Below are 21832 nucleotides of genomic sequence, written 5' to 3' on the forward strand. Positions count from 1 at the left end.
TGGGGAATGGCGGGCAGGAGATAGAGGAGGGGAGATGTGTGGAAAGAGGGCACCATTTAATGCTGATAAGTGTGAGGTGCTACATCTTGGCAGGACAAATCAAAATAGGACGTACATGGTAAATGGTAGGGAATTGAAGAATGTAGGTGAACAGAGGGATCTGGGAATAACTGTGCACAGTTCCCTGAAAGTGGAATCTCATGTAGATAGGGTGGTAAAGAAAGCTTTTGGTGTGCTGGCCTTTATAAATCAGAGCATTGAGTATAGAAGTTGGGATGTAATGTTAAAATTGTACAAGGCATTGGTGAGGCCAATTCTGGAGTATGGTGTACAGTTTTGGTCGCCTAATTATAGGAAGGATGTCAACAAAATAGAGAGAGTACAGAGGAGATTTACTAGAATGTTGCCTGGGTTTCAGCAACTAAGTTACAGAGAAAGGTTGAACAAGTTAGGGCTTTATTCTTTGGAGCGCAGAAGGTTAAGGGGGGACTTGATAGAGGTTTTTAAAATGATGAGAGGGATAGACAGAGTTGACGTGGAAAAGCTTTTCCCACTGAGAGTAGGGAAGATTCAAACAAGGGGACATGACATGAGAATTAAGGGACTGAAGTTTAGGGGTAACATGAGGGGGGAACTTCTTTACTCAGAGAGTGGTAGCTGTGTGGAATGAGCTTCCAGTGAAGGTGGTGGAGGCAGGTTCGTTTTTATCATTTAAAAATAAATTGGATAGTTATATGGATGGGAAGGGAATGGAGGGTTATGGTCTGAGCGCAGGTATATGGGACTAGGGGAGATTATGTGTTCGGCACGGACTAGAAGGGTCGAGATGGCCTGTTTCCGTGCTGTAAATGTTATATTATATTATATTACCATGTTATCTCATTCTGAGGTTGTGTTGTGTTGTGATTTACAGAGACACACTCACTGCAATATTACTACACCTCGATGATCGGGAGTGTGGACCTTCCTGAGTTTGTGCACATCGGAGTGTTGGATGGCGTTCAGATAACCTACTTTGACAGCAAAACCGAGGAGGACATTGCACGCCAGCCATGGATGGAGAGAGCCCTGGGAAGTGACTACTGGGACAAGGAGACCCAGAGATTGATCAATCGACACAAGTTGTACATGGCCAATGTCCAGATCGCAATGCAACGATCTAACCGCAGCAAGATGGGTGCGTGCATTCCCAGTGCTTGATTCACACGGCATTCAGATTCAGATTCAATCTTTATTGTCATTGTGCAGTGTACAGTACAGAGACAACAAAATGCAGTTAGCATCTCACCCAGAAGAGCGAACATAGAATAATGAGCAATAAGCATGTTTGACTAATCTTCTTGAATTTTTTGAAGAGGTTACTAGAGAAATTGACGAGGGTAAAGCAGTGGATGTTGTCTATATGGACTTTAGTAAGGCCTTAGACAAGGTTCCTCGTGGAAGGTTGGTTAAGAAGATTCAACTGTTGGGTATAAATGCAGGAATAGCAAGATGGATTCAACAGTGGCTGAATGGGAGAAGCCAGAGGGTAATGGTGGATGGCTGTTTATCGGGTTGGAGGCAGGTGACTAGTGGGGTGCCTCAGGGATCTGTGTTGGGTCCTTTGTTGTTTGTCATGTACATCAATGATCTGGATGAAGGTGTGGTAAATTGGATTAGTAAGAATGCAGATGATACCAAGATAGGGGGTGTTGTGGATAATGAAGAGGATTTCCAAAGTCTACAGAGTGATTTAGGCCATTTGGAAAAATGGGCTGAAAGATGGCAGATGGAGTTTAATACTGATAAATGTGAGGTGCTACACCTTGGCAGGACAAATCAAAATAGGACGTACATGGTAAATGGTAGGGAATTGAAGAATACAGTTGAACAGTGGGATCTGGGTATAACCGTGCATAGTTCCTTCAAGGTGGAATCTCATATAGATAGGGTGGTAAAGAAAGCTTTTGGTGTGCTGGCCTTTATAAATCAGAGCATTGAGTATAGAAGTTGGGATGTAATGTTAAAATTGAGAGCAGTCCTTGGCGATGCTGAGCGTCCTTCGCAGACATCGCTTGCTTTGGACAGACTCAATTGAGGGGAGTGAGGAACCGGTGATGCGTTGGGCAGTTTTCACCACCCTCTGCAGTGCTTTACGGTCGGAGACAGAGCAGTTGCCATACCATACTGTGATACAGTTGGTAAGGATGCTCTCGATGGTGCAGCGGTGGAAGTTCACCAGAATCTGAGAAGGCAGATGGACCTTCTTCAGTCTCCTCGGGAAGAAGAGACGCTGATGAGCCTTCTTGACCAGAGTTGAGGTATTGTGGGTCCAAGAGAGGTCATCGGAGATGTTGACCCCCAGGAACCTGAAGCTGGAAACACGTTCCACTCATGCCATGGGCAATGGTGTGCACAGACATGTTAGGAGTTCAGTGTAGTTTAGAGATACAGCGTGAAAACAGGCCCTTCTGCCCAGCAAGTCCGCAACGCCAATTGACCCATACACCTGTACTTCTTTGGGGTGTGGGAGGAAACCGAACATCGCGTAGAAAATCCACGCAGGTCACGGGGAGAAAGTAAACCTTCTCTGACCTCTTCCTCAGTTTTTCTCTTCCTTCCAAGAGCAGGGTGACCAAAACTCCAAATCAGTCATTCGAGGAATGCCAGCATAATGAAGGATGAGTCTCACCCCAGTCATTCCCTCTTCTCCCCTTTCCCGTTTGGCGAGAGGCACGGAAGTGTGAAAACGCACACCGCCTGAATCAGGGACAGTTTCTTCAAAGGCTGTTTAGAGAGAATTGAGCCATTCTATCACCAACTAGATAGCAGGCCTGAGTCACCACCTATCTCATTGGAGACCTTCGGACTATCTTTAATTGAACTAAACATTATTCCCTTTATCTGTACACTATCGCCTTTTTGCTGATTGGATAGCATGCAAGAAAAAGCGTCTTAATATACCTCAGTATTCTTGAGGTGTATAAAATCGCGAGAGAAATAGATCGGGTATACTAACAGTCTCTTGCTCAGAGCAGGGGAATCGAGAACCAGAGGACATAGGTTTAAGCTAAAGGGGGGAAAGATTCAATAGGAATCTGAGGGGTAACTTTTTCATTCATGGGTGTATGGAATGAGCTGTCAGAGGAGGTTGTTGATGTCAGGATGATTGCAACGTTTAAGAAACAATGAGATGGACCGATGGATAGGTCAGGTTTAGAGTGATATAATAATAATAATAATTTGTTTATAGGGACAGTGCATATTAATTAACATTTGCATGTAAATATGCAAGATTGTAGCCAATCAGTAGCTAATTTCCATCTCTAGTCCCAGGCAAAGGTAGGTGGAAGTGTCTTGCCCAAGGACACAACGACAGTACACACTCCAAGCAGGATTCGAACCGGCAACCTTCAGGTTGCCAGCCGAACACTTAGCCCATTGCGCCATCTGTCGTCCTAACGCAGGCAGGTGGGGCTAGTGCAGATGGGAATATTGGTCGGTGTGGTCAAGTTGGGCCAAAGGGCCTGTTTCCATGCTGTATGAGTCTATGACTTGACAATAATTATAAATTAAAATAATATGTGGCCTCACCAACATTTTGTACAACTGTTGGTAGTGTAACAGGATGTTGGGTTCCATGCTGAATTGGGCAGGTAATGGTGGGTCAAGTCAAGTCAAGTCAAGTTTATTTGTCACATACACATACGAGATGTGCAGTGAAATGAAAGTGGCAATGCTCGCGGACTTTTGTGCAAAAGACAAACAACAAAACAACCAAACAAATTATAAACACAATCATAACACACTTATTCTTATTCATAATAAATAATAGAAGGAAAAACGTTCTGTAGAGTTAGTCCCTGGTGAGAAAGGCGTTTACAGTCCGAATTGCCTCTGGGAAGAAACTCCTTCTCAACCTCTCCGTTCTCACTGCATGGCAACGGAGGCGTTTGCCTGACCGTAGCGGCTGGAACAGTCCGTTGCAGGGGTGGAAGAGGTCTCTCATGATTTTGTTTGCTCTGGAGTTGCACCTCCTGTTGTATAGTTCCTGCAGGGGGGTGAGTGAAGTTCCCATAGTGCGTTCGGCCGAACGCACTACTCTCTGCAGAGCCTTCTTGTCCTTGGCAGAGCAATTCCCAAACCAGATGGTAATGTTCCCGGACAAGATGCTTTCCACCGCCGCTGCGTAGAAGCACTGTAGCATCCTCGGAGACACTCTGAATTTCCTCAATTGCCTGAGGTGGTAAAGGCGCTGCCTTGCCTTACTCACCAGTGCTGAGGCGTGTGATGACCATGTCATATCCTCAGAGATGTGGACTCCCAGATAAATAACATAGAAACATAGAAATTAGGTGCAGGAGTAGGCCATTCGGCCCTTCGAGCCTGCACCGCCATTTAATATGATCATGGCTGATCATCCAACTCAGTATCCCGTACCTGCCTTTTCTCCATACCCTCTGATCCCCTTGGCCACAAGGGCCACATCTAACTCCCTCTTAAATATAGCCAATGAACTGGCCTCAACTACCCTCTGTGGCAGAGAGTTCCAGAGATTCACCACTCTCTGTGTGAAAAAAGTTCTCCTCATCTCGGTTTTAAAGGATTTCCCCCTTATCCTTAAGCTGTGACCCCTTGTCCTGGACTTCCCCAACATCGGAAACAATCTTCCTGCATCTAGCCTGTCCAACCCCTTAAGAATTTTGTAAGTTTCTATAAGATCCCCTCTCAATCTCCTAAACTCTAGAGAGTATAAACCAAGTCTATCCAGTCTTTCTTCATAAGACAGTCATGACATCCCAGGAATCAGTCTGGTATCTTCCTGACATCCCAGGAATCATCTTGTAGATGCCACCCCTGGGTTGGTGGATGTAGAGGATACGTGTGAGTTTCGGACAGCTATTGACATTCTCTCCATGTCCAGGGGTGAACTACCTGCAGTATACGTCGGGCTGCAGCGTCACGGGCAACGGGATAGTGAGTGGCGTGCGCCAGTACGCCTTCAACGGCCAGGACCTGATCAGTTTCGACTTTGAGCAGTCCATCTGGGTGACCGCCTCGCCCTTGGCCTTGAGCACGCGGGACAAGTGGAACAGCGACACAGCCAACAACATCTACAAGAAGCATTACACCCAGACGATCTGCGTGGAATGGTTGCAGAAATACCTCAAGTACGGGCACTCCATGCTGTCTCGCAAAGGTAGGTCAGGCTGTCGCCTCCGCCCACCAATCCTACCCCCCTCTTGTTCCGCCACCTCCTCTATCAGTCTGAAGAAGGGTCTCGACCCGAAACGTCACCCATTCCTTCTCTCCAGAGATGCAGCCCTGTCCCGCTGAGTTACTCCAGCATTTGTCTTACCTCCTCCATCACCCTTGGTTTGGTCACCAGGATGGGAAGTCACACCTATTTCTGGTTGACCAAAGGCCACACTTGCTGTGTGCACCTGCATTATCTACCCCCCTTGCCACTTGGTGTGTAGACCCTTATAACCATATAACCATATAACAATTACAGCACGGAAACAGGCCATCTCGGCCCTACAAGTCCGTGCCGAACAAATGTTTTTTCCCCTTAGTCCCACCTGCCTGCACTCATACCATAACCCTCCATTCCCTTCTCATCCATATGCCTATCCAATTTATTTTTAAATGATACCAATGAACCTGCCTCCACCACTTCCACTGGAAGCTCATTCCACACTGCTACCACTCTCTGAGTAAAGAAGTTCCCCCTCATATTACCCCTAAACTTCTGTCCCTTAATTCTGAAGTCATGTCCTCTTGTTTGAATCTTCCCTATTCTCAAAGGGAAATGCTTGTCCACATCAACTCTGTCTATCCCTCTCATCATTTTAAAGACCTCTATCAGGTCCCCCCTTAACCTTCTGCGCTCCAGAGAATAAAGACCTAACTTATTCAACCTATCTCTGTAACTTAGTTGTTGAAACTCAGGCAACATTCTAGTAAATCTCCTCTGTACTCTCTCTATTTTGTTGACATCCTTCCTATAATTGGGCGACCAAAATTGTACACCGTACTCCAGATTTGGTCTCACCAATGCCTTGTACAATTTTAACATTACATCCCAGCTTCTATAGCGAGGAAGGGTCCTTATGAGGAAGGGTCCCGACGTTGCTGATCTATTTCCTCCACAGATGCTTCCTGACCTGTTGAGTCGCTCCAACACTTTGGGATTTGCATCGAACCCCAAACTGCCTTCATGGGTGACTCCACGCCCTCTCGCTGTCTCCCCCATAGTATGGGAACCACTTCCCCACCCCCACACACGCTGGGGTCTTCCCTAACATTAGTCCACTGAGTTATAATGTGTGTTCAGCCTTCATCAGTCAGGGCATTGGGCTGAAGAGTCAGGAAGTCGTGATGCAGCTTTGTAAAACATTGGTTACGCCGCATTAGAGCATGGTGTGCTGTTCTCGTCGCCCCATTACAGGAAAGATGTGGAGGCTTTGCAGAGAGTGCAGAAGGGGTTTACCAGAATGTTGGCTGGATTAGGGGTATTCTGCCCCTGTCCCACTTAGGAAACCTGAACGGAAACCTCTGGAGATTTTGCACCCCACCCAAGGTTTCCGTGCGGTTCCCGGAGGTTGCAGGTGGTTGCCAGAGGTTGCAGGTAGTGGAAGCAGGTAGGGAGACTGACGAAAACCTCCGGGAACCTCCTGGAACCGCACGGACACCTTGGGTCTCCAGAGGTTTCCGTTCAGGTTTCCTAAGTGGGACGGGCAATAGCTATAGGGGGAGGTTGGACAAAATTGGATTGTTTTCTCTGGAGCTCTGGTGGTTGAGAGAAGATGTGATCGAAGAATATAAAGTGATGAGGGACATAGATAGAGTTGCAAATCAGAATCCTTTTTCCAATTTGTAAATGTCAAAGACTGATGAAGGGTCCTGACTTTAAAAGTCTCCCATAATAATAATAATAATAATAATAAGCCTTTATTGTCATTGTACTTAGAAATACAGTTAAATTAGACCTACTCCTGCTCAGTGCAACCAAAACAAGTCCAAACATGACAAAAACACATCCAATACATTCAATGGACAAGGACTTTAAGGCTTTTGCCTTCCATCACAGTGAGGTAGACTCATGGTGGTGGATGTTAAACTGTGTTCATTGTGTGTTCTGTTATTTTATTCTCTGTCATGACTGCAAGGCACGTAATTTCGTTCAAACCAAAGGTTTGAATGACAATAAAGGATACTTTATAGTTGGGATTAATGTTAAAATTGTACAAGGCATTGGTGAGGCCAATTCTTATATAATGTTGCCTGCTTGAAATAGTAGAGATACATTACGTCTTTAATTATCACAGGGAATGGAGGGTTATGGTCTGAGCGCAGGTATATGGGACTAGGGGAGATTATGTGTTCGGCACGGACTAGAAGGGTCGAGATGGCTGTTTTCCGTGCTGAAATTGTTATAGGTTATATATACTTTATATACCGTTATATAACTAGCCTTGAAATAGATAGATACACTAATGATCAAAGAGAACATTGCACTGGGAGAATATTACACTTTAAAATTTAATGAATACTTTAAAATAATTTAAAAAATATATATGTTTTCTGAGTGATCTGTTTTATAGTGGAATGGATGACAGCATTAATAGAAACATAGAAAATAGGTGCAGGAGGAGCCCATTCCGCCCTTCGAGCCAGCACTGCCATTCATTGTGATCATGGCTGATCGTCCCCTATCAATAACCCATGCCTGCCTTCTCCCCATATCACTAGCCCCGAGAGCTCTATCTAACTCTCTCTTAAATCCATCCACTCTCATGTCGTGTGGATATTTGAGGAATTTAGAGTTCTGATGGCCCAGGGAAAGAAACTGTTCTTGAGTCTGTTGGTCGGGCTTTTAGAAACATAGAAACATAGAAAATAAGTGCAGGAGTAGGCCATTTGACCCTTCGAGCCTGCACCGCCATTCAATATGATCATTGCTGATCATCCAACTCAGTATTCCGTACCTGCCTTCTCTCCATACCCCCTGATCCCCTTAGCCACAAGGGCCACATCTAACTCCCTCTTAAATATAGCCAATGAACTGGCCTCGACTACCTTCTGTGGCAGAGAATTCCACAGATTCACCACTCTCTGCGTGAAAAATGTTTTTCTCATCTCGGTCCTAAAAGAATTCCCCCTTATCCTTAAACTGTGACCCCTTGTTCTGGACTTCCCCAACATCGGGAACAATCTTCCTGCATCTAGCCTGTCCAACCCCTTAAGAATTTTGTTAGTTTCTATAAGATCCCCCCCCCCCTCAATCTTCTAAATTCTAGCGAGTACAAGCCGAGTCTATCCAGTCTTTCTTCATATGAAAGTCCTGACATCCCAGGAATCAGTCTGATTAACCTTCTCTGCACTCCCTCTATGGCAAGAATAATAGCGTTCATCAGTCAGAATGATGAATATAAAAGATGGGAAGTCGTATAGCAGTTGGAAAAGTTTGATTGGGTCTCATTTGGAGTATTGTGTGCCATTGTTCCCGATGTTGGGGAAGTCCAGAACAAGGGGTCACAGTTTAAGGATAAGGGGGAAATCTTTTAGGACTGAGATGAGGAAAACATTTTTCACACAGAGAGTGGTGAATCTCTGGAATTCTCTGGCACAGAAGGTAGTTGAGGCCACAGTTCATTGACTATATTTAAGAGGGAGTTAGATGTGGCCCTTGTGGCTAAAGGGATCAGGGGGTATGGAGAGAAGGCAGGTACAGGATACTGAGTTGGATGATCAGCCATGATCATATTGAATGGTGGTGAAGGGCCGAATGGCCTACTCCTGCACCTATTTTCTATGTATCTCTGTCTATGTCTATTCTAGTCGCTTGTTAAAGAAAGGATGTGGTGAAGAGGTTCACATGTTGTATAAACATTCAGTTTAATATTTAAACACTCATATTAGTACAAAAGTGCAAAGTGTGTAAACACATTCACTGCCAAGGGAAGACTAGCGCCATCGTCTGTTGCAACCCATCACCTGACCACCCAGATCGGCGTTGATTTGTCGACCCAGATCACGCAAGTTCACGCTTGTGCTTGAGCTCGACGAATCACGGTTCGAGACCAACGTGGCTCGGCCACAAGATGGCGCCACAGTGGGAGGCCAATTGGGCAGTATGCAGTAGAGATAACCATATAACCATATAACAATTACAGCACAAAATAGGCCAGTCTCGACCCTTCTAGTCCGTGTTGCCTGGGTTTCAGCAACTAAGTCCCAGAGACCTGCGCTCAGACCATAGGGCTTTATCCATTTGGAGCCCAGAAGGTTAAGGGGGGACTTGATAGAGGTTTTTAAAATGATGAGAGGGAAAGACAGACCTGACGTCCACCAGCTTTTCCCTGGAAGCTCATTCCACAGATTCAAACAAGGGGACTGAGTAAAGAAGTTCCCCCTGATGTTACCCCTAAACTTCAGTCCCTTAATTCTCATGTCATGTCCCCTTGTTTGAATCTTCCCTACTCTCAGTGTGAAAAGCTTTTCCACGTCAACTCTGTCTATCCCTTCATCATTTTAAAAACCTCTATCAAGTCCCCCCTTAACCTTCTGCGCTCCAAAGAATAAAGCCCTAACTTGTTCAACCTTTCTCTGTAACTTAGTTGCTGAAACCCAGGCAACATTCTAGTAAATCTCCTCTGTACTCTCTCTGTGACATCCTTCCTATAATTAGGCGACCAAAATGGTACACCATACTCCAGAATTGGCCTCACCAATGCCTTGTACGCATTTTAGGCATTACATCCCAACTTCTATACTCAGAAAGATAGACCAGAAAGATGCCTGGATAGAGGGTGTCAGCAAAAAGGAGATTTGCAAGACAAGTGTTTGGTCCCTAGAGTGTGCTGCCTGGAGAAATGGTGGAGATAAACATGATGGCAATGTTTAAAAGACATTTAGACAGGCACAGAAGGAACAGAGGAATGGAGGGATTCAAACCCTGTGCTGGCAGGTGTTATTAGTTAAAATTGGCATCATGAACAGCACAGACATGACGGGCCGAAGGGCCTGTTTCTATGCTGTATTGTCCTATATCCTACACCAATCCCATATTTTCATCTTGTTCCTCCAGATTGCCCCACTCATCTTAACACTTGAGACTATTTGGTCACTTAATTTTAGGATATGGGAAGAAACCCATATCAGAAGGTTAAGGGGGGACTTGATAGAGGTTTTTAAAATGATGAGAGGGATAGACAGAGTTGACGTGGAAAAGCTTTTCCCACTGAGAGTAGGGAAGATTCAAACAAGGGGACATGATATGAGAATTAAGGGACTGAAGTTTAGGGGTAACATGAGGGGGAACTTCTTTACTCAGAGAGTGGTAGCTGTGTGGAATGAGCTTCCAGTGAAGGTGGTGGAGGCAGGTTCGTTTTTATCATTTAAAAATAAATTGGATAGTTATATGGACGGGAAGGGAATGGAGGGTTATGGTCTGAACACAGGTATATGGGACTAGGGGAGATTATGTGTTCGGCACGGACTAGAAGGGTCGAGATGGCCTGTTTCCGTGCTGTAATTGTTATATGGTTATATGGTTAAACCGGAGTACCTGGTGGCAAGCCATGGACTCCCAGGGAGAATTTGCAAACTCCATGCAGGCAGCAATGGGGTCGGGATCGAACCTGGGTGTCAGGAGCTCTCAACCTGTTGCGCTGTTGACCTCCACATATTGTGCACTCGAGACCCCCTCCATGATTATCCTCCACAGTTATTATTAGAGATACAGCGTGGAAACGGACCACTTCGGTCAACTGAGTCCGTGCCGCCCGCCGATCCCTGTACACTAATACTATCCCATGCACAAGGACAATTTACTATTTTACCAAGCCAATTAACCTGCAAACCTGTACATCTTTGGAGTGCGGGAAGAAACTGTAGCTCTTGGGGGCGGAAACCCATGCAGGTTACGGGGAGAACGTACAAACTCCATACATACAGCGCCTGTAGTCGGGGTCAAACCCGGGTCTGTGGCGCTGTAAGGCAGTAAACGGTGCTAGAGGAACTCGGTGGAACAGGCAGTATAATGGCAGTTTTTACAACATTCTCAAAGTCCAACTTCGATAGCCGTTAATTATCGGAGGTATAGCCTAACGCACTCACGACACACATAAAACAGCAAAGATTAATCTCCCAGACGTCGTTTCTTGATTAATTGCTATTTATTGAAGTAATACCAAACAAAGAAATAACTCATAACTTTCTGTTCTTTATCACTGTTCCATTCACATCATCTAAATCACATAAAAGCTTCTTATAAAGGTATGTCATAGAAACATAGAAACATAGTAACATAGAAATTAGGTGCAGGAGTAGGCCATTCGGCCCTTCGAGCCTGCACCGCCATTCAATATGATCATGGCTGATCATCCAACTCAGTATCCCGTACCAGCCTTCTCTCCATACCCCCTGATCCCCTTAGCCACAAGGGCCACATCTAACTCCCTCTTAAATATATCCAATGAACTGTGGCCTCAACTACCCTCTGTGGCAGAGAGTTCCAAAGATTCACCACTCTCTGTGTGAAAAAAGTTCTTCTCATCTCGGTTTTAAAGGATTTCCCCCTTATCCTTAAGCTGTGACCCCTTGTCCTGGACTTCCCCAACATCGGGAACAATCTTCCTGCATCTAGCCTGTCCATCCCCTTAAGAATTTTGTAAGTTTCTATAAGATCCCCTCTCAATCTTCTAAATTCTAGAGAGTATAAACCAAGTCTATCCAGTCTTTCTTCATAAGACAGTCCTGACATCCCAGGAATCCGTCTGGTGAACCTTCTCTGCACTCCCTCTATGGCAATAATGTCCTTCCTCAGATTTGGAGACCAAAACTGTACGCAATACTCCAGGTGTGGTCTCACCAAGACCCTGTACAACTGCAGTCTCGTAACGTGTGTGTGATCGTGGGAGAAAACTGGTTCCCCTCATTCTCCGACACCAAACTGAAACTTCTAATCTGAGAGTCTGCGCCAGACGCCTCTAACAAAAGAACACACCCCGACTATGTATCAAATCCCACCGACAAAAGTACAGGCAGATTCAAAACTAAAACTGAAAATATATAGACATGATGATAATACTAACAAACTTAATTGCTCCGACAGGCAGCATCGGTGGTGGGAATGGGCAGATGGAGTTGTGGTTCAGAGAGTGTTCCTGCCCATTGTCCTCCACGGATGCTGCCTGACCCTCTGGGTTTGTCCAGCCCGGTGGCGCAGTGGTGGAGTTGATGCCTTACGGCACCAGAGACCCAGGTTTGATCCTGACTATGGGCGCTGAATGTACGGAGTTTGTACCGTCTCTCTGTGACTGCGTAGGTTTCCACCAGGTGCTCAAGTGTCCTCCCACACTACAAAGACGTACAGGTTAATTGGCTCGGTAAAAATCGTAACTTGTCCCTAGTGTGTGTGTAGCATAGTGCTAGTGCTGATCGCTGGTTGATGCAGACTCAGTTGGCCAAAAGGCCTGTTTCCGCACTGTATCTCTAAAGTCTAATGAGCCTCTCCAATATTAACTCAAGATTCCAGTGCCTATGGCTCCCTGTATCTCCATGTCTAAGTATAGGAGCAGAGAGGTTCTACTGCAGTTGTACAGGGTCTTGGTGAGACCACACCTGGAGTATTGCGTACAGTTTTGGTCTCCAAATCTGAGGAAGGACATTATTGCCATAGAGGGAGTGCAGAGACGGTTCACCAGACTGATTCCTGGGATGTCAGGACTGTCTTATGAAGAAAGACTGGATAGACTTGGTTTATACTCTCTAGAATTTAGAAGATTGAGAGGGGATCTTATAGAAACTTACAAAATTCTTAAGGGGTTGGACAGGCTAGATGCAGGAAGATTGTTCCCGATGTTGGGGAAGTCCAGGACAAGGGGTCACAGCTTAAGGATAAAGGGGAAATCCTTTAAAACCGAGATGAGAAGAACTTTTTTCACGCAGAGAGTGGTGAATCTCTGGAACTCTCTGCCACAGAGGGTAGTTGAGGCCAGTTCATTGGCTATATTTAAGAGGGAGTTAGATGTGGCCCTTATGGCTAAGGGGATCAGGGGGTATGGAGAGAAGGCAGGTACGGGATACTGAGTTGGATGATCAGCCATGATCATATTGAATGGCGGTGCAGGCTCGAAGGGCCGAATGGCCTACTCCTGCACCTAATTTCTATGTTTCTATGTTTCTATCTCTAAAGTCTAATGAGAATTTCCAATATTAACTCAAGATTCCAGTGCCTATGGCTCCCTGTATCTCCATGTCTCTCTTGCTCTTTTCTCTCAGCTGTTCCAGATGTGTGGGTCTACTCCAGGAGGTCTCCCGATGGTCAGAAACGGGTTCTCCACTGCCTGGCCACTGGCTTTTTCCCGCAGACCATCAACATGAGTTGGTTCAGGGATGGGCGGCCTGTCCCCGCCAACGAAAACTCTGGCGTTCTACCCAACCACGACGGCACCTATCAGATGAGGGTAACTCTGCTGACGGAGCCTGCAGAGAGACGGGAGCACATCTGCCGCGTGTGGCACAGCAGCAGGCCCGAAGGAATGGTCGTTGTCTGGGGTAAGTGATTGGAGATCAGCGCATGTTCCCTTAACCATGAAGAACGACTTGTACAACCGTAGCTATGCATCCCAACTTCCATACTCAATGAAAGACGCAAAGTGCTAAAGCAACTCAGCTGCTCAGGCAGCATCTCCGGAGATCATGGATAGGTCACATTTTGGGTCGGGACCCATTTCCACACTGAAGAAGCCCGACCCACAACGTCACACATCCTTTTTCTCCCGAGTTAGTCCAGCACGTTGTGTCTATTTTTGATATAACCCAGCTCTTTGTTTTTTTCAATGTGAGGTTATCCATTTTGGTGGCAAAAACAGGAAAGCAGACTATTATCTAAATGGTGGCCAATTGGGAAAGGGGGAGATGCAGCGAGACCTGGGTGTCATGGTACACCAGTCATTGAAGGTAGGCATGCAGGTGCAGCAGGCAGTAAAGAAAGCGAATGGTATGTTAGCTTTCATTGCAAAAGGATTTGAGTATAGGAGCAGAGGGGTTCTACTGCAGTTGTACAGGGTCTTGGTGAGACCACACCTGGAGTATTGCATACAGTTTTGGTCTCCAAATCTGAGGAAGGACATTATTGCCATAGAGGGAGTGGAGAGTCTGTTCACCAGACTGATTCCTGGGATGTCAGGACTGTCTTATGAAGAAAGACTGGATAGACTTGGTTTATACTCTCTAGAATTTAGAAGATTGAGAGGGGATCTTATAGAAACTTACAAAATTCTTAAGGGGTTGGACAGGCTAGATGCAGGAAGATTGTTCCCGATGTTAGGGAAGTCCAGGACAAGGGGTCACAGCTTAAGGATAAGGGGGAAATCCTTTAAAACCGAGATGAGAAGAACTTTTTTTCACGCAGAGAGTGGTGAATCTCGGGAACTCTCTGCCACAGAGGGTAGTTGAGGCCAGTTCATTGGCTATATTTAAGAGGGAGTTAGATGTTGCCCTTGTGGCTAAGGGGATCAGGGGGTATGGAGAGAAGGCAGGTACGGGATACTGAGTTGGATGATCAGCCATGATCATATTGAATGGCGGTGCAGGCTCGAAGGGCCGAATGGCCTACTCCTGCACCTAATTTCTATGTTTCTATGTTTCACATTAAGTGTTGGAATAACTCAGCGGGTCAGGCAGCATCTCCCGGGGAACATGGATATGATCAGCCATGATCATATTGAATGGCGGTGCAGGCTCGAAGGGCCGAATGGCCTACTCCTGCACCTATTTTCCAATGTTTATATGTTTCTATGATAGGCGACATGGAATTCTCTGCCTCAGAGGGCGGTGGAGGCAGGTTCTCTGGATGCTTTCAAGAGAGAGCTCGATAGGGCTCTTAAAAATAGTGGAGTCAGGGGATATGGGAAGGAGGCAGGAACGGGGTACTGATTGGGGATGATCAGCCATGATCACATTAAATGGCGGTGCTGGCTCGAAGGGCCAAATGGCCTACTCCTGCACCTATTGTCTATTGACGTTTTGGATAGGGGCACCTTTTCAGTCTGAGGATGGATCCCAACCATGAACTTCGTCTAGCGTCTGAAGAAGGGACTCAACCCAAAACATCGTCTTTCCTTGTTCTCCAGAGATGCTGCCTGACCCATTCAGTTATCCAATACTTTGTCATTTTTTTTTGTAAACCAGAATCTGCAGTTCTTTTTTTGTAAACCAGCATGCGCAGTTCTTCTGTAGTAAATGCCCCTATAGATGAAAGTCAAAAGCCTTCTTCACCACCGTGAAAACCGTGGTAACTCAGTAGATAGGCAGCAGTAGATAGGCAGCATCTCTGTAGAGAAGGAATGGGTGACCTTTTGGGTCTAGACCCTTCTTCAGACGAGTCCCTGGAAAGGGAAACGAGAGATCTAGACAATGATGTAGAGAGATATGGAACAAATGAACAAAAGATACGCAACAAAGTAACAATCATGTACAATTTTAACATTACATCCCAGCTTCTATACTTTATAAATCAGAGCATTGAGTATAGAAGCTGGGATGTAATGTTAAAATTGTACAAGGCATTGGTGAGACCAAATCTGGAGTATGGTGTACAATTTTGGTCGCCCAATTATAGGAAGGATGTCAACAAAATAGAGAAAGTACAGAGGAGATTTACTAGAATGTTGCCTGGGTTTCAACAACAAAGTTACAGAGATAGGTTGAATAAGTTAGGTCTTTATTCTCTGGAGCGCAGAAGGTTAAGGGGGGACCTGATAGAGGTCTTTAAAATGATGAGAGGGATAGACAGAGTTGATGTGGACAAGCTTTTCCCTTTGAGAATAGGGAAGATTCAAACAAGAGGACATGACTTCAGAATTAAGGGACAGAAGTTTAGGGGTAATATGAGGGGGAACTTCTTTACGCAGAGAGTGGTGGCTGTGTGGAATGAGCTCCCAGTGGAAGTGGTGGAGGCAGGTTCATTGGTATCATTTAAAAATAAATTGGATGGGCATATGGATGAGAAGGGAATAGAGGGTTATGGTATGAGTGCAGGCAGGTGGGACTAAGGGGAAACAAAAATTTGTTCGGCATGGACTTGTAGGGCCGAGATGGCCTGTTTCCGTGCTGCAATTGTTATATGGTTATATGGTTAATCATCAAGGAAACAGGCCATTGTTAGCTCTTTGCTGGGTGAAAACGAGAAGCTGGTGCAACTTGGGTGGGGGAGGGATGAGAGAGAGGGAATGCCGGGGTTACTTGAAGTTATATAAATCAATATTCATACTAGGGTATGAATGTCACCCGATCCTTCTCTCCAGAGATCCTGCCTGTCTCGCTGAGTTACTCCAGCTTTTTGTGTCTATCTTCGGTTTAAACGAGCACCTACAGTTCCGTCCTACATATGACAACCTCTGATGCCACTTTCAGGGAACTGTATATCCGTTCTCTTAGTTCCCTGTGCTCTACCACTCTCCTCAGGGTCCTACAGTGTGAAAGTGCTGCCCTTGTTTGACTTCTCAAAATGCAAGTCTGCGTTCTTGTCTGAATTAAACTCCATTTGCCATTCCTCGGCCCGCCTGCCCAGCTGATTAGGATCACACTGTAATTCTTGATAACCAAAAGATTATTTTTTTAAAATGCAATAGGAAACTGAGGGGCAACTTTTTTACACAAGGGGTGGTTGGCATATAACCATATAACCATATAACCATATAACAATTACAGCACGGAAACAGGCCATCTCGGCCCTACAAGTCCATGCCGAACACATTTTTTTTCCCCTTAGTCCCACCTGCCTGCACTCGTACCATAACCCTCCATTCCCTTCTCATCCATATGCCTATCCAATTTATTTTTAAATGATACCAATGAACCTGCCTCCACCACTTCCACTGGGAGCTCATTCCACACTGCTACCACTCTCTGCGTAAAGAAGTTCCCCCTCATATTACCCCTAAACTTCTGTCCCTTAATTCTGAAGTCATGTCCTCTTGTTTGAATCTTCCCTATTCTCAAAGGGAAAAGCTTGTCCACATCAACTCTGTCTATCCCTCTCATCATTTTAAAGACCTCTATCAGGTCCCCCCTTAACCTTCTGCGCTCCAGAGAATAAAGACCTAACTTATTCAACCTATCTCTGTAACTTAGTTGTTGAAACCCAGGCAACATTCTAGTAAATCTCCTCTGTACTCTCTCTATTTTGTTGACATCCTTCCTATAATTGGGCGACCAAAATTGTACACCATACTCCAGATTTGGTCTCACCAATGCCTTGTACAATTTTAACATTACATCCCAGCTTCTATACTCAATGCTCTGATTTATAAAGGCTAGCATACCAAAAGCTTTCTTTACCACCCTATCTATATGAGATTCCACCTTCAAGGAACTATGCACGGTATACCCAGATCCCTCTGTTCAACTGTATTCTTCAATTCCCTACCATTTACCATGTACGTCCTATTTTGATTTGTCCTGCCAAGGTGTAGCACCTCATGGTACCTATGGTACGAGCTGCTGGTGGACGTAGTTGAGGCAGGTACTATCACAATGTTTAACAAACATTTAGACAGGCACATGACTAGGACAGGTTTAGAGGGATATGGGCCAAATGCAGACAGGTGGGACTAGTGTGATGGGGTGGGTTGGTCTGCATAGGGAAATTCGGCTGATGGGCCTGTTTCCACATTATATGAGTCTCTGACTCTAATCATCTTCCCTCTCTACAATACAACTACGTTAGTGTCATCTGCAAACTTACTAGCCATGACTTGTACATTCTCATCCAATTTATAGGAAGGAACTGCAGATGCTGGTTTAAACTGAAGATAGACACAAAATGCCTCGCTGCAGGACAGGCAACATCTCTGGATAGACAATAAACAAAAAAAATAGACAATAGACAATAGCCATTCGGCCCTTCAAGCCAATACCGCCATTCAATGTGATCATGGCTGATCATCCCCAATCAGTACCCCGTTCCTGCCTTCTCCTCATATCCCCTGACTCCGCTAATTTTAAGAGCCCTATCTAGCTCTCTCTTGAAAGCATGCAGAGAACCTGCCTCCACCGCCTTCTGAGGCAGAGAATTCCACAGACTCACCACTCTCTGTGAGAAAAAAGTGTTTCTTCATCTCCGTTCTAAATGGCTTACCCCTTATTCCTAAACCATGGCCCCTGGTTCTGGACTCCCCCAACATCGGGAGCATGCTTCCAGCATCTAACGTGTCCAAACCCTTAACAATAGAAGGAATGTGTGATGTTTCGGGTCGAGATCCTTCTTCAGACTCAACCCAAAACGTCACCCATTCCTTCTCTCCAGAGATGCTGCCTGTCCCGCTGGGTTACTCCACCATTATATGTCTACATTTTCATCCAAGTCGTTAATAGAGATCAACATCGGCAATGGGTTCAGCGCGGATCCCTGATGCGTACCACTGGTCACGGGCTCCAGTCCAAACAAGCCAACCTTACATCATCTTCAGATGCTTCCTACCATCAAGCTTGTGGTGTATCCAGAGAGAGGGAGAGAGGCCAGGAGGGTGGGATTTAGTTTAGTGTAGACATACAGCAAGGAAACAGACCCAGGCTGACCATCTATTCACATATTCACAGTAGTTCTATGTTATGTAATATTCTCATTCACTCGCTGCATACCAGGGACAATTTACAGAGGGGTAATTGACCTACAAACCAGCACGTTTTTCTTGGGATGTGGGAGGAAAGCGGGAGAACCGGAGGAAAGCCACGCGGTCACATGGAGAATGTGCCACTCCACACACAGACAGCACCAGAGGTCAGGATCGAACCTGTGTCTCTGGTGCTGTGATAACCATATAACCATGTAACAATTACAGCACGGAAACAGGCCATCTCGACCCTTCTAGTCCGTGCCGAACACATAATCTTCCCTAGTCCCATATACCTGCGCTCAGACCTTAACCCTCCATTCCCTTCCCATCCATATAACTATCCAATTTATTTTTAAATGATAAAAACGAACCTGCCTCCACCACCTTCACTGGAAGCTCATTCCACACAGCTACCACTCTCTGAGTAAAGAAGTTCCCCCTCATGTTACCTCTAAACTTCAGTCCCTTAATTCTCATGTCATGTCCCCTTGTTTGAATCTTCCCTACTCTCAGTGGGAAAAGCTTTTCCACGTCAACTCTGTCTATCCCTCTCATCATTTTAAAAACCTCTATCAAGTCCCCCCTTAACCTTCTGCGCTCCAAAGAATAAAGCCCTAACTTGTTCAACCTTTCCCTGTAACTTAGTTGCTGAAACCCAGGCAACATTCTAGTAAATCTCCTCTGTACTCTCTCTATTTTGTTGACATCCTTCCTATAATTAGGCGACCAAAATTGTACACCATACTCCAGAATTGGCCTCACAATGCCTTGTACAATTTTAACATTACATCCCAACTTCTATACTCAATGCTCTGATTTATAAAGGCCAGCACACCAAAAGCTTTCTTTACCACCCTATCTACATGAGATTCCACTTTCAGGGAACTGTGCACAGTTATTCCCAGATGCAGCAGCTCGACTCGCTGCTCCACTGTGGTGCCACTGCGGCCTTTGCCCACACCCATCCACCAACCAACCCCACTGCCCCGTTTCACCTGTATCCACCCATCACTTGCTCGGCTTTGTCCCGAAGGCGGGATTGAACCTGGGTCTCTGCTGCTGTGGGGCAGCAACTCTACCAGTTTCGCCACTGTGCCGCCTCTGGGTAAGAGACGCTGGGTAAGGGTTGGGTACATAGAAACATAGAAACATAGAAATTAGGTGCAGGAGTAGGCCATTCGGCCCTTCGAGCCTCCACCGCCATTCAATATGATCATGGCTGATCATCCAACTCAGTATCCCGTACCTGCCTTCTCTCCATACCCCCTGATCCCCTTAGCCACAAGGGCCACATCTAACTCCCTCTTATATATAGCCAATGAACTGGCCTCAACTACCCTCTGTGGCAGAGAGTTCCAGAGATTCACCTCTCTCTGTGTGAAAAAAGTTCTTCTCATCTCGGTTTTAAAGGATTTCCCCCTTATCCTTAAGCTGTGACCCCTGGTCCTGGACTTCCCTAACATCGGGAACAATCTTCCTGCATCTAGCCTGTCCAACCCTTTAAGAATTTTGTAAGTTTCTATAAGATCCCCTCTCAATCTCCTAAATTCTAGAGAGTACAAACCAAGTCTATCCAGTCTTTCTTCATAAGACAGTCCTGACATCCCAGGAATCAGTCTGGTGAACCGTCTCTGCACTCCCTCTATGGCAATAATGTCCTTCCTCAGATTTGGAGACCAAAACTGTACGCAATACTCCAGGTGTGGTCTCACCAAGACCCTGTACAACTGCAGTAGGTGCTGACTGATAGTTCTTGTCTGCTGATATTACAATGACTTCTTGTTTAACCAGACCAAGGTGGCCGTGTTCCCATATGGCTAGTGATCCCGGCTATCCTGCTGCTTCTGTGCACACTGGGGGTTGTTTTCTACTTGTGGAAGAATGGTTCGGGAGTGGTGAAAGGCTGCTGCTCTTTTGACAAGGGTAAGACCGCATTGTATGATCTGTTTTGCATGCGACAGCCGCTCGCATTTGTTAACCTCAAGCACTTGGTTTAGTTTAGACACACACCAAGGTAACAGGCCCTTCGGCCCACCAAGTCCATGCTGACCATCGATCACCCATTCATACTAGGTGTATGTTATCCCATTTCTCATCTACTCCCTACACACTAGGGATAGGTATGTTACAAAACCTACCTGAATCGTCATTGGGAATCTGCCCACAGCCAGGTCCGCGATTTTGGCGCTGTTTGGAGGGGGCGGGTTTAAAACGCGATTTTTACTAGGCTGTACTAATCGCAGATGTTCAGCCTAGTAAATCATTAACGAAAAATCGCTGCAAGACCCGGTCGCAAAAGGTATTATTAGTTTTATAGGCCTCGATAATATAGTTATAATAGTTTTAAAATTACTCTCTCATTCCGCAACCTCTCGCAGCCCCAGGGTTTTATAAAGCAAACAATTAAAGGTATGTACCTTATTTTTACATTAAATGGGGCATATATATATAACCCTGTATATCAAGTTATCTATAGCGAGTAGTTCATTTTGGGCTTTTTATATCCCGCAGTATTTTTCTCGGCATTTGAGGGCACTAATCCAGCGCGATGTCAACGTTCTAAACCAGCGCGTTCCACATGAACCCACTAGAAAGCCGATTTAAATGGGCATTTATTTACAGCAATTGAACACTAAATTCCTTCCATTTGGCCTATAAATTAATGTAAATTAGATATAAAAATCATGTTATATTGTGAATTATTTGTGAATAATCTTTGGACACTTAGGCTATTTAAAAATGTTAATCTTTCCTTAAGAAATGGGCTTTTGACTATCCAAGATCACAGCTTTTTTGTAATGTCCATTGAAAATCAATAGAGAAACAAGATGCTAATTTCCGAGTATGAAAATGGCCATAACATTTTTAATACTTGAGATATGAAAGTGAATTTGGTGTCAAATTAAACTTATTGTTATGCTTTATCTGATGGGATAAATTGCAGACTTGATTTTTAAAATCTCAAAATGTTGTAACATTGCTACTAGGGAGGGGGGGGAATTTACAGAGGGACAGTTAACCTGCAGTTCCGCACATCTTTGGGAAGTGGGAGGAAACCGGAGCACACAGAGCAAACCCATGCGGTCATAGGGAGAACATGCAAACTCGGCACACACAGACTGCACCCGTGGTCAGGATCGAACCCGTGTCTCTGGCACGGTGAGACAGCAGCTCTACCCGCTGCACCACTGTGCTGCCCCAGCACAAAGTAAAACAAATAT

General features: G+C 45.3%; 1 protein-coding gene across 4 annotated transcripts in view; it reads left to right on the plus strand.

The window, feature by feature from the left end:
* LOC129715938 (class I histocompatibility antigen, F10 alpha chain-like) overlaps positions 1-21832 on the plus strand; it is a 49853-nt gene that overhangs the window by 7069 nt on the left and 20952 nt on the right. For all 4 annotated transcript variants that reach the window (XR_008726572.1, XR_008726571.1, XM_055665832.1 and 1 more), the window contains exons 2-5: positions 914-1177; positions 4904-5179; positions 13270-13545; positions 20403-20534. Coding sequence is in view for 2 of the 4 variants with exons in the window: in XM_055665832.1 (XP_055521807.1) it covers positions 914-1177; positions 4904-5179; positions 13270-13545; positions 20403-20534 (948 nt within the window). In the remaining 2 variants the exon portion in view is untranslated. The remainder of the gene's footprint in view (positions 1-913; positions 1178-4903; positions 5180-13269; positions 13546-20402; positions 20535-21832) is intronic.

Source organism: Leucoraja erinacea, unplaced genomic scaffold, assembly GCF_028641065.1.
Source record: "Leucoraja erinacea ecotype New England unplaced genomic scaffold, Leri_hhj_1 Leri_152S, whole genome shotgun sequence".
Classification (NCBI taxonomy): Eukaryota; Metazoa; Chordata; class Chondrichthyes; order Rajiformes; family Rajidae; genus Leucoraja; species Leucoraja erinaceus.